At 54.2% G+C, this 12,675-nt stretch overlaps 1 protein-coding gene across 1 annotated transcript in view; it reads right to left on the bottom strand.

Moving 5' to 3' along the window:
- Positions 1-15: 15 nt before the first annotated feature.
- Positions 16-12,675, bottom strand: part of hk1 (hexokinase 1) — a 276,629-nt gene continuing 263,969 nt past the window's right edge. The window contains exon 18 of the mRNA XM_041209696.1: positions 16-868. Coding sequence (XP_041065630.1) covers positions 727-868 — 142 coding nt within the window. The 3' untranslated portion in view covers positions 16-726. The remainder of the gene's footprint in view (positions 869-12,675) is intronic.

The raw sequence follows: 12,675 nt of genomic DNA, 5'->3' as shown, positions 1-12,675 counted from the left end.
ATGTTCTACATAAAGCACATTAGATCAAGTTTAATGTATTCACAATGTCACTTTAAAACACGTGCGTCTCTACAAGAGTGTATAAAATTAAAAGTTCTGCTATGTCAATAAAGCATGCATTTTACACAGATCTCAGCATACTTGTCTACAAGAGGTGATAGCAATATATAACACAACGCTCAACTATGTTTCCTGAAGATGCATTTCAGATTTTAACAACTGCTTTCATTTCTCAGGGGAATTTTAAGTTACCAAATATATATACCTTTTTAAGACACAACACAATACATCACAAAATTGTATAACAAAGAGGTGAATCAGAATATCTTTGTTACTTAGAAGGTTGTACAGCTAAAGCAGGCTAGGTGGAGCTCGATTCCAGTTTTATCACCTTCAATAGCCTAAGGAAAATCAATGAAGAGACAGTTTAAAAGCTAGTGTATTTGGATGACAGTAAGCACAAAACTGGAGCTGATACGGAGCACAGTAATTTGAAATTGGGACTTTTGCAAATCCAGCAGCCTCTAATTAATGTGTGTGTTGCTGCAGTTCTTTTTGGCATTTCATACGGAAGTTTTTTTGCATGTTTATCTATATAGTGCTCAGCAGGACACACTCTGAAAACCTCAACTATGACCTTGGAGACATAGCTGTTTTAAAAAGAAAAGTGCAGGGAATATGCAATACTACCCCTGTTCCAGGAGTTGGTGCTGCGCATGAGAGATCCTACTGTCCAGATTCACGAAGTCGACATGCCACTGCTGTAATAAGGGCAGCTCCCTTTCCGCTACCGTCTTCTGACAACAGGAACGTCACATCGCATTTTGGGGCCAGCTCTTTCACTGTTTTATGCATGACCTTTGAAAAACTGTAGAGAGAAAAAAAAATCTTGACGTCATTGTTTGAGCTTGTATTCTGCCTCGCCCAAGTTCCATTACATACCACATCAACAATAAACAAGGAGCATGGCTCTGCAATGAGTTGGTGACTGAAAGTATCATCAGTACATGAAGGATAACAGCCCAGGAGCTAAAGAAACCCCACACCAATTGAAAGGAGAACATGACCACAGCACAAACTTAGAAAACAGGCTCAGTGGCCAGGTATGGCACCCGAGTTATTGTTCTGCGGCCTGCAGCAGACCCGGATGCAGCAGACCCTATGTGCAGCAGACCAGGATGCAGCAGGCCCGGGTGCAGCAGACCCTGAGTGCAGCAGACCCGGATGCAGCAGTCCCTGAGTGCAGCAGACCTGGATGCAGCAGTCCCTGAGTGCAGCAGACCTGGATGCAGCAGTCCCTGAGTGCAGCAGACCTGGATGCAGCAGTCCCTGAGTGCAGCAGACCTGGATGCAGCAATCCCTGAGTGCAGCAGACCTGGATGCAGCAGACCCGGGTGCAGAAGACCCTGAGTGCAGCAGACCCTGAGTGCAGCAGACCCGGGTGCAGCAGACCCTGAGTGCAGCAGACCCGGATGCAGTAGACCCTGAGTGCAGCAGACCTGGATGCAGCAGACCCAGGTGCAGCAGACCCTGAGTGCAGCAGACCCTGAGTGCAGCAGACATGGATGCAGCAGACTCAGATACAGCAGACCCTGAATGCAGCAGTCCCGGGTGCAGCAGTCCCTGAGTACAGCAGACCTGGATGCAGCAGTCCCTGAGTGCAGCAGACCCGGGTGCAGCAGTCCCTGAGTGCAGCAGACCTGGATGCAGCAGACCCGGGTGCAGCAGTCCCTGAGTGCAGCAAACCTGGATGCAGCAGACCTGGGTGCAGCAGACCCTGAGTGCAGCAGACCCGGGTGCAGCAGACCCTGAGTGCAGCAGACCTGGATGCAGCAGTCCCTGAGTGCAGCAGACCTGGATGCAGCAGTCCCTGAGTGCAGCAGACCTGGATGCAGCAGTCCCTGAGTGCAGCAGACCTGGATGCAGCAGTCCCTGAGTGCAGCAGACCTGGATGCAGCAGTCCCCGAGTGCAGCAGACCCGGGTGCAGCAGACCCCGAGTGCAGCAGACCCTGAACGCAGCAGTCCCTGAGTGCAGCAGACCTGGATGCAGCAGACCCTGAGTGCAGCAGACCCGGTTGCAGTAGACCCTGAGTGCAGCAGACCCTGAGTGCAGCAGACCCTGAGTGCAGCAGACCCGGGTGCAGCAGACCCGGGTGCAGCAGACCCGGATGCAGCCGACCCTGAGTGCAGCAGACCCTGAGTGCAGCAGACCCGGGTGCAGTAGACCCTGAGTGCAGCAGACCCGGGTGCAGCAGACCCGGATGCAGCAGACCCGGATGCAGCAGACCCTGAGTGCAGCAGACCCGGGTGCAGCAGACCCAGATGCAGCAGACCCTGAGTGCAGCAGACCCGGAAGCAGCAGACCCGGGTGCAGTAGACCCTGAGTGCAGCAGACCTGGAAGCAGCAGACCTGGATGCAGCAGACCCGGGTGCAGCAGACACGGGTGCAGCAGTCCCTAAGTGCAGCAGACCCGGATGCAGCAGACCCGGGTGCAGCAGACCCTGAGTGCAGCAGACCCTGAGTGCAGCAGACCCTGAGTGCAGCAGACCTGGATGCAGCAGACCCGGGTGCAGCAGACCCGGGTGCAGCAGACCCTGAGTGCAGCAGACCTGGATGCATCAGACCCAGGTGCAGCAGACCCGGGTGTAGCAGACCCTGAGTGCAGCAGACCTGGATGCAGCAGACCCGGGTGCAGTAGACCCTGAGTGCAGCAGATCCGGGTGCTGCAGACCTGGATGCAGCAGACTTGGATATAGCAGACCTGGATACAGCAGACCCGGGTGCAGTAGACTCTGAGTGCAGCAGACCCTGAGTGCAGCAGACCTGGATGCAGCAGACCCGGGTGCAGTAGACCCTGAGTGCAGCAGATCCGGGTGCTGCAGACCCGGATGCACCAGACTCGGATACAGTAGACCCGGCTGCAGCAGACCCTGAGTGCAGCAGACCCGGATGCACCAGACTCGGATACAGCAGACCCGGGTGCAGTAGACCCTGAGTGCAGCAGACCTGACTGACGTCAGTTAGCATCGATAGAGCATAAGACCATAAAATATAGGAGCAGAAATTAGGCTATTCGGCCCATCGAGTCTAACCCAACATTCAATCATTGCTGATAAGTTTCTCAACCCTATTCTCCCACCTTCTCCCCGTAAGCTTTGATCCCCTTACCAATCAAGAACCTATCTATCTCAGTCTTAAATACGTTCAATGACCTGGCCTCCACAGCCTTCTGTGGTAATGAATTCCACATGGACATGGTGACTAAAAGTATCATCAGTACATGTAGGATAACAGCCCAGGAGCTGGATGGACACTATCAGGTCCAGCCTGGATCCAAATAGATCCGGGATTTCCTGGACTGTACTGTGCCACACTGGCTACTAAGCACAATAAAACAGGCCTCACTGTTCTGTGCAATGGTTCTTTGATGTACTAGCCTGCAGTTTTGGTAATTTGAAATGGTCTTCATATTTACGCTTTATTTGTTTAGATTCTTCTTCCTCTGGCTCTATTCGTTCATTTCAATTGTGAGCAGATCATGTTTCATTTTCTGAACCCTGCTGTGGCAAATGGATTTACTAAAATCTGTATTGAATTACACTGGACCTGCCCCTGGGTACACCTGCTTACAGAGCAGTCCCAGTGTTCACCAGCTTACTGAGTACTCCGAGTGTGCACCAGCTTACTGAGTACTCCCAGTGTGCACCGGCTTACTGAGCACTCCCAGTGTACGCCTGCTAACTGAGCACTCACAGTGTGCACCTGCTTACTGAGCACACCCAGTGTACACCAACTTACTGAGCACTCCCAGTGTACACCTGTTTACTGAGTATTTCCAGTGTACACCTGCTTACTGAGCATTCCCAGTGTGCACCTGCTTACTGAGCACTCCCAGTGTGCACCTGCTTACTGAGCACTCCCAGTGTGCACCTGCTTACTGAGCACTCCCAGTGTGTACCTGCTTACTGAGCACTCCCAGTGTGCACCTGCTTGCTGAGCTCCCAGTGTGCACCTGCTTACTGAACACTCCCAGTGTGCACCTGCTTACTGAGCACTCCCAGTGTACACCTGCTTACTGAGTACTCCCAGGGTGCACCTGCTTACTGAGCACTCCCAGTGTACACCTGCATACCGAGCACTCCCAGTGTACACCTGCATACTGAGCACTCCCAGTGTACGCCTGCTTACTGAGTATTCCCAGTGTACGCGTGCTTACTGAGCACTCCCAGTGTACGCCTGCTTACTGAGCACTCCGTGTACGCCTACTTACTGACCACTCCCAGTATACGCCTACTTAGTGAGCACTCCCAGTTTGCACCTGCTTACTAAGCACTCCCAGTGTGCATCTGTTGGCTGAGCACTCCCAGTGTACACCTGCTTACTCAGCACTCCCAGTGTCCGCCTGCTTACTGAGCACTCCCAGTGTGCACCTGCTTGCTGAGGACTCCCAGTGTACACCTGCTTACTGAGTATCCCAGTGTACACCTGCTTACTGAGCACTCCCAGTGTACACTTGCTTACTGAGCACTCCCAGTGTACGCCTGCTTACTGAGCACTCCCAGTGTGCGCCTTCTTACTGAGTACTCCCAGTGTACGCCTGCTTACTGAGCACTCCCAGTGTGCATCTGTTTGCTGAGCACTCCCAGTGTACACCTGCTTACTCAGCACTCTCAGTGTCCACCTGCTTACTGAGCACTCCCAGTGTACATCTGCTTGCTGGGCACTCCCAGTGTGCACCTGCTTGCTGAGCACTCCCAGGGTGCACCTGCTTACTGAGTACTCCCAGTGTGCACCTGCTTACTGAGCACTCCCAGTGTGCATCTGCTTGCTGAGCACTCCCAGTGTGCACCTGCTTGCTGAGCACTCCCAGTGTACACCTGCTTACTGAGTACTCCCAGTGTACGCCTGCTTACTGAGCACTCCCAGAGTGCGCCTGCTTACTGAGTACTCCCAGTGTACGCCTGCTTACTGAGTACTCCCAGTGTACGCCTGCTAACTGAGCACTCCCAGTGTACACCTGCTTACTGAGCACTCCCAGTGTACGCCTGCTTACTGAGCAGTCCCAGTGTACGCCTGCTTACTGAGCACTCCCAGTGTAGGCCTGCTTACTGAGCACTCCCAGTGTACGCCTGCTTACTGAGCACTCCCACTGCACACCTGCTTACAGAGCACTCCCTGTGTACACCTGCTTACTGAGGACTCCCAGTGTGCACCAGCTTACAGAGCATTCCCAGTGTACGCCTGCTTACTGAGCACTCCCAGTGTGCACCTGCTTACTGAGCACTCCCAGTGTGCACCTGCTTACTGAGCACTCCCAGTGTCCCCCTGCTTACAGAGCACTCCCAGTGTACGCCTGCTTACTGAGCACTCCCAGTGTACGCCTGCTAACTGAGCACTCCCAGTGTGCACCTGCTTACTGAGCACTCCCAGTGTGCACCTGCTTACTGAGCACTCCCAGTGTACATCTGCTTACTGAGCACTCCCAGTGTACGCCTGCTGACTGAGCACTCCCAGTGTGTACCTGACTACTGAGTACTCCCAGTGTGCACTGCTTACTGAGAACTCCCAGTGTGCAGCTGCTTACTGAGCACTCCCAGTGTACACCTGTTTACTGAGCACTGTCAGTATGCTCCTGTTTACTGAGCACTCCCAGTGTACACCTGTTTACTGCGCACTCCCAGTGTGCACCTGCTTACTGAGCAGTCCCAGTGTACGCCTGCTTACTGAGCACTCCCAGTGTACGCCTGCTAACTGAGCACTCCCAGTGTATGCCTGCTTGCTGAGCACTCCCTGTGTACAACTGTTTACTGAGCACTCCCAGTGTGCACCAGCTTACTGAGTACTCCCAGTATACACCTGTTTACAGAGCACTCCCCGTGTACACGTGTTTACTGAGCACTCCCAGTGTACGCCTGCTTACTGAGTACTCCCAGTGTACGCCTGCTTACTGAGCACTCCCAGGGTACACCTGCTTACTGAGTACTCCCAGTGTACACCTGCTTACTGAGCACTCCCAGTGTACACCTGCTTACTGAGCACTCCCAGTGTACGCCTGCTTACTGAGCACTCCCAGTGTGCATCTGTTTGCTGAGCACTGCCAGTGTACGCCTGCTTACTGAGCACTCCAAGTGTGGATCTGCTTGCTGAGCACTCACAGTGTGCACCTGCTTGCTGAGCACTCCCAGTGTGCACCTGCTTACTGAGTACACCCAGTGAGTACCTGCTTGCTGAGCACTCCCAGTGTACGCCGGCGTACTGAGCACTCCCAGTGTGCATCTGATTGCTGAGCACTCACAGTGTGCACCTGTTTGCTGAGCACTCCCAGTGTGCACCTGCTTACTGAGTACTCACAGTGTACGCCTGCGTACTGAGCACTCCCAGTGTGCACCTGCTTACTGAGAACTCCCAGTGCACGCCTGCTTACTGAGCACTCCCCGGGTGCGCCTGCTTACTGAGCACTCCCAGTGTGCATCTGTTTGCTGAGCACTCCCAGTGTTCACCTGCTTACTGAGCACTCCCAGCGTGCACCTGCTTACTGAGTACTCTCAGTGTACGCCTGCGTACTGAGCACTCCCAGTGTGCACCTGCTTACTGAGTACTCCCAGTGTACGCCTGCTTACTGAGCACTCCCAGTGTACGCCTGCTTACTGAGCACTCCCAGTGTGCACCTGCTTACTGAGTACTCCCAGTGTGCATCTGCTTAGTGAGCACTCACAGTGTGCACCTGCTTACTGAGCACTCACAGTGTGCACCTGCTTAATGAGCGCTCCCAGTGTGCAGCTGCTTAGTGAGTACTTCCAGTGTACGCCTGCTTACTGAGCACTCCCAGTGTACGCCTGCTTACTGTGCACTCCCAGTGTGTACCTGCTTGCTGAGCACTCCCAGTGTGTACCTGCTTGCTGAGCACTCCCAGTGTACGCCTGCTTACTGTGCACTCCCAGTGTGTACCTGCTTGCTGAGCACTCCCAGTGTGTACCTGCTTGCTGAGCACTCCCAGTGTACGCCTGCTTACTGAGCACTCCCAGTGTGCATCTGCTTGCTGAGCACTCCCAGTGTGCACCTGCTTACTGAGTACTCCCAGTGTATGCCTGCTTACTGAGCACTCCCAGTGTGCGGCTGCTTACTGAGTACTCCCAGTGTACGGATGCTTACTGAGCACTCCCAGTGTGCATCTGTTGGCTGAGCACTCCCAGTGTACACCTGCTTACTGAGCACTCCCACTGTCCGCCTGCATACTGAGCACTCGCAGTGTGCACCTGCTTACTGAGTACTCCCAGTGTACACCTGCTTACTGAGCACTCCCAGTGTGCATCTGCTTGCTGAGCACTCCCAGTGTACACCTGTTTACTGAACACTCCCAGTGTGCACCTGCTTACTGAGTACTCCCAGTGTACACCTGTTTACAGAGCACTCTCCGTGAACACGTGTTTACTGAGCACTCCCAGTGTGAACCTGCTTAATGAGCACTCCCAGTGTGCATCTGCTTACTGAGTACTTCCAGTGTACGCCTGCTTACTGAGCACTCCCAGTGTGCATCTGCTTACTGAGCACTCCCAGTGTGCACCTGCTTGATGAGGACTCCCAGTGTACACCTGCTTACTGAGTATCCCAGTGTATGCCTGCTTACTGAGCACTCCCAGTGTGCGCCTGCTTACTGAGTACTCCCAGTGTACGCCTGCCTACTGAGCACTCCCAGTGTGCATCTGTTTGCTGAGCACTCCCAGTGTACACCTGCTTACTCAGCACTCCCAGTGTCCGCCTGCTAACTGAGCACTCCCAGTGTGCATCTGCTTGATGGGCACTCCCAGTGTGCACCTGCTTGCTGAGCACTCCCAGTGTGCACCTGCTTACTGAGTACTCCCAGTGTACGCCTGCTTACTGAGCACTCGCAGCGTGCGCCTGCTTACTGAGTACTCCCAGTGTACGCCTGCTTACTGAGTACTCCCAGTGTAGGCCTGCTTACTGAGCACTCCCAGTGTACACCTGCTTACTGAGCACTCCCAGTGTATGCTTGCTTACTGAGCACTCCCAGTGTACGCCTCCTAACTGAGCACTCCCAGTGTAGGCCTGCTTACTGAGCACTCCCAGTGTATGCCTGCTTACTGAGCACTCCCAGTGTACACCTGCTTACTGAGCACTCCCTGTGTACACCTGCTTATTGAGAACTCCCAGTGTGCACCTGCTTACTGAGCACTCCCAGTGTAGGCCTGCTTACTGAGCACTCCCAGTGTGCATCTGCTTGCTGAGCACTCCCAGTGTACGCCTGCTTACTGAGCACTCCTAGTGTACGCCTGCTTACTGAGCACTCCCAGTGTGCATCTGTTTGCTGAGCACTCCCAGTGTACACCTGCTTACTGAGCACTCCTAATGTACGCCTGCTTACTGAGCACTCCCAGTGTGCATCTGCTTGCTGAGGACTCCCAGTGTGCACCTGCTTACTGAGAACTCCCAGCGTGGATCTGCTTACTTAGCAATCCCAGTGTGCACCTGCTTACTGAGTACTCCCAGTGTACACCTGCTTACTGAGTACTCCCAGTGTGCGCCTGCTTACTGAGTACTCCCAGTGTACGCCTGCTTACTGAGTACTCCCAGTGTACGCCTGCTTACTGAGCACTCCCAGTGTACACCTGCTTACTGAGTACTCCCAGTGTACACCTGCTTACTGAGCACTCCCAGTGTAGGCCTGCATACTGAGCACTCCCAGTGTACGCCTACTTACTGAGCACTCCCAGTGTGCACAGGATTACAGAGCACTCCCAGTGTACGCCTGCTTAGTGAGCACTCCCAGTGTACGCCTGCTTGCCGAGCACTCCCAGTGTACACTTGCTTACTGAGCACTCCCAGTGTGCACCTGCTTACTGAGCACTCCCAGTGTACGCTTGCTTACTGAGCACTCCCAGTGTGCACCTGCTTACTGAGCACTCCCAGTGTACACCTGCTTACTGAGCACTCCCAGTGTACACCTGCTTACTGAGTACTCCCAGTGTACGCCTGCTTACTGAGCACACCCAGTGTAGGCCTGCTCACTGAGTACTCCCAGTGTACACCTTCTTACTGAGCACTCCCAGTATACACCTGCTTACTGAGTACTCCCAGTGTACGCCTGCTTACTGAGCACTCCCAGTGTAGGCCTGCTTACTGAGCACTCCCAGTGTACGCCTGCTTACTGAGCACTCCCAGCGTACGCCTACTTACTGAGCACTCCCAGTGTGCACCGGATTACAGAGCACTCCCAGCGTACACTTGCTTACTGAGCACTCCCATTGTGCAGCTGCTTACTGAGCACTCCCAGTGTGCACCTGCTTACGGAGCACTCCCAGTGTACGCCTGCTTACTGAGTAGTCCCAGTGTACGCCTGCTTACTGAGCACTCCCAGTGTAGGCCTGCTTACTGAGCACTCCCAGTGTACGCCTACTTACTGAGTACTCCCAGTGTGCACCTGCTTACTGAGCACCTCCAGTGTACACCTGCTAACTGAGCACTCCCAGTGTGCACCTGCTAAAGAGCATTCCCAGTGTACACCTGCTTACTGAGCAATCCCAGTGTACGCCTGCTTACTGAGCAATCCCAGTATGCACGTGCTTACTGAGCACTCCCAGTGTGACCCTGCTTACAGAGCACTCCCAGTGAGCGCCTGCTTACTGAGTACTCCCAGTGTGCACCTGCTTACTGAGCACTCACAGTGTGCACCTGCTTACTGATCACTCCCAGTGTGCACCTGCTTACTGAGCACTCCCAGTGTGCATCTGCTTAGTGAGCACTCACAGTGTGCACCTGCTTACTGAGCACTCCCAGTGTGCACCTGCTTAATGAGCGCTCCAAGTGTGCAGCTGCTTACTGAGCACTCCCAGTGTACGCCTGCTTATTGTGCACTCCCAGTGTGTACCTGCTTGCTGAGCACTCCCAGTGTGTACCTGCTTGCTGAGCACTCCCAGTGTACGCCTGCTTACTGTGCACTCCCAGTGTGTACCTGCTTGCTGAGCACTCCCAGTGTGTACCTGCTTGCTAAGCACTCCCAGTGTACGCCTGCTTACTGAGCACTCCCAGTGTGCTTCTGCTTACTGAGCACTCCCAGTGTGCACCTGCTTGATGAGGACTCCCAGTGTACACCTGCTTACTGAGTATCCCAGTGTATGCCTGCTTACTGAGCACTCCCAGTGTGCGCCTGCTTACTGAGTACTCCCAGTGTACGCCTGCCTACTGAGCACTCCCAGTGTGCATCTGTTTGCTGAGCACTCCCAGTGTACACCTGCTTACTCAGCACTCCCAGTGTCCGCCTGCTAACTGAGCACTCCCAGTGTGCATCTGCTTGATGGGCACTCCCAGTGTGCACCTGCTTGCTGAGCACTCCCAGTGTACGCCTGCTTACTGAGCACTCCCAGCGTGCGCCTGCTTACTGAGTACTCCCAGTGTACGCCTGCTTACTGAGTACTCCCAGTGTGCGCCTGCTTACAGAGCACTCCCAGTGTACACCTGCTTACTGAGAACTCCCAGTGTGCGCCTGCTTACTGAGCACTCCCAGTGTAGGCCTGCTTACTGAGCACTCCCAGTGTGCATCTGCTTGCTGAGAACTCCCAGTGTACGCCTGCTTACTGAGCACTCCCAGTGTGCACCTGCTTACTGAGTACTCCCAGTGTACGCCTGCTTACTGAGCACTCCCAGTGTACGCCTCCTAACTGAGCACTCCCAGTGTAGGCCTGCTTACTGAGAACTCCCAGTGTATGCCTGCTTACTGAGCACTCCGAGTGTACACCTGCTTACTGAGCACTCCCTGTGTACACCTGCTTACTGAGAACTCCCAGTGTGCGCCTGCTTAATGAGCACTACCAGTGTGCATCTGCTTGCTGAGCACTCCCAGTGTACGCCTGCTTACTGAGCACTCCCAGTGTACGCCTGCTTACTGAGCAATCCCAGTGTGCATCTGTTTGCTGAGCACTCCCAGTGTACGCCTGCTTACTGAGCACTCCTAATGTACGCCTGCTTACTGAGCACTCCCAGTGTGCATCTGCTTGCTGAGGACTCCCAGTGTGCACCTGCTTACTGAGCACTCCCAGTGTGGAACTGCTTACTGAGCAATCCCAGTGTGCACCTGCTTACTGAGTACTCCCAGTGTGCGCCTGCTTACTGAGTACTCCCAGTGTACGCCTGCTTACTGAGTACTCCCAGTGTACGCCTTCTTACTGAGCACTCCCAGTGTACACCTGCTTACTGAGTACTCCCAGTGTACACCTGCTTACTGAGCACTCCCAGTGTAGGCCTGCTTACCGAGCACTCCCAGTGTACGCCTGCTTAATGAGCACTCCCAGTGTATGCCTACTTACTGAGCACTCCCAGTGTGCACAGGATTACAGAGCACTCCCAGTGTACGCCTGCTTAGTGAGCACTCCCAGTGTACGCCTGCTTACCGAGCACTCCCAGTGTACACTTGCTTACAGAGCACTCCCAGTGTGCACCTGCTTACTGAGCACTCCCAGTGTAAACCTGCTTACTGAGCCCTCCCAGTGTACGCTTGCTTACTGAGCACTCACAGTGTGCACCTGCTTACTGAGCACTCCCAGTGTAAACCTGCTTACTGAGTACTCCCAGTGTACGCTTGCTTACTGAGCACTCCCAGTGTTCTCCTGCTTACTGAGCACTCCCAGTGTACACCTGCTTACTGAGCACTCCCAGTGTGCGCCTGCTTGCTGAGCACTCCCAGTGTACGCCTGCTTACTGAGCACTCCCAGTGTGCATCTGCTTGCTGAGCACTCCCAGTGTGCACCTGCTTACTGAGCACTCCCAGTGTGCATCTGTTTGCTGAGCACTCCCAGTGAACGCCTGCTAACTGAGCACTCCCAGTGTGCGGCTGCTTACTGAGTACTCCCAGTGTACGCCTGCTTACTGAGCACTCCCAGTGTGCATCTGTTTGCTGAGCACTCCCACTGTACACCTGCTTACTGAGCACTCCCAGTGTGCGGCTGCTTACTGAGTACTCCCAGTGTACGCCTGCTTACTGAGCACTCCCAGTGTGCATCTGTTTGCTGAGCACTCCCAGTGTACACCTGCTTACTGAGCACTCACACTGTCCGCCTGCATACTGAGCACTCGCAGTGTGCACCTGCTTACTGAGTACTCCCAGTGTACACCTGCTTACTGAGCACTCCCAGTGTGCATCGGCTTGCTGAGCACTCCCAGTGTACACCTGTTTACTGAACACTCCCAGTGTGCACCTGCTTACTGAGTACTCCAAGTGTACACCTGCTTACAGAGCACTCCCCGTGAACACGTGTTTACTGAGCACTCCCAGTGTGCACCTGCTTAATGAGCACTCCCAGTGTACACCTGCTTAATGAGCGCTCCCAGTGTGCATCTGCTTACTGAGTAGTTCCAGTGTACGCCTGCTTACTGAGCACTCCCAGTGTACGCCTGCTTACTGAGCACTCCCAGTGTGTACCTGCTTGCTGAGCACTCCAAGTCTACCTGCTTGCTGAGCACTCCCAGTGTACACCAGCTTACTGAGCACTCCCAGTTTGCATCTGCTTACTGAGCACTCCCAGTGTGCACCTGCTTGATGAGGACTCCCAGTGTACACCTGCTTACTGAGTATCCCAGTGTATGCCTGCTTACTGAGCACTCCAAGTGTGCGCCTGCTTACTGAGTACTCCCAGTGTACGCCTGCCTACTGAGCACTCCC

The sequence above is a fragment of the Carcharodon carcharias genome, chromosome 17, assembly GCF_017639515.1.
Source record: "Carcharodon carcharias isolate sCarCar2 chromosome 17, sCarCar2.pri, whole genome shotgun sequence".
Lineage (NCBI taxonomy): Eukaryota > Metazoa > Chordata > Chondrichthyes > Lamniformes > Lamnidae > Carcharodon > Carcharodon carcharias.
The sequence above is the reverse complement of the archived record's forward strand: the minus strand, read 5'-3'. Positions and strand labels throughout refer to the sequence as shown.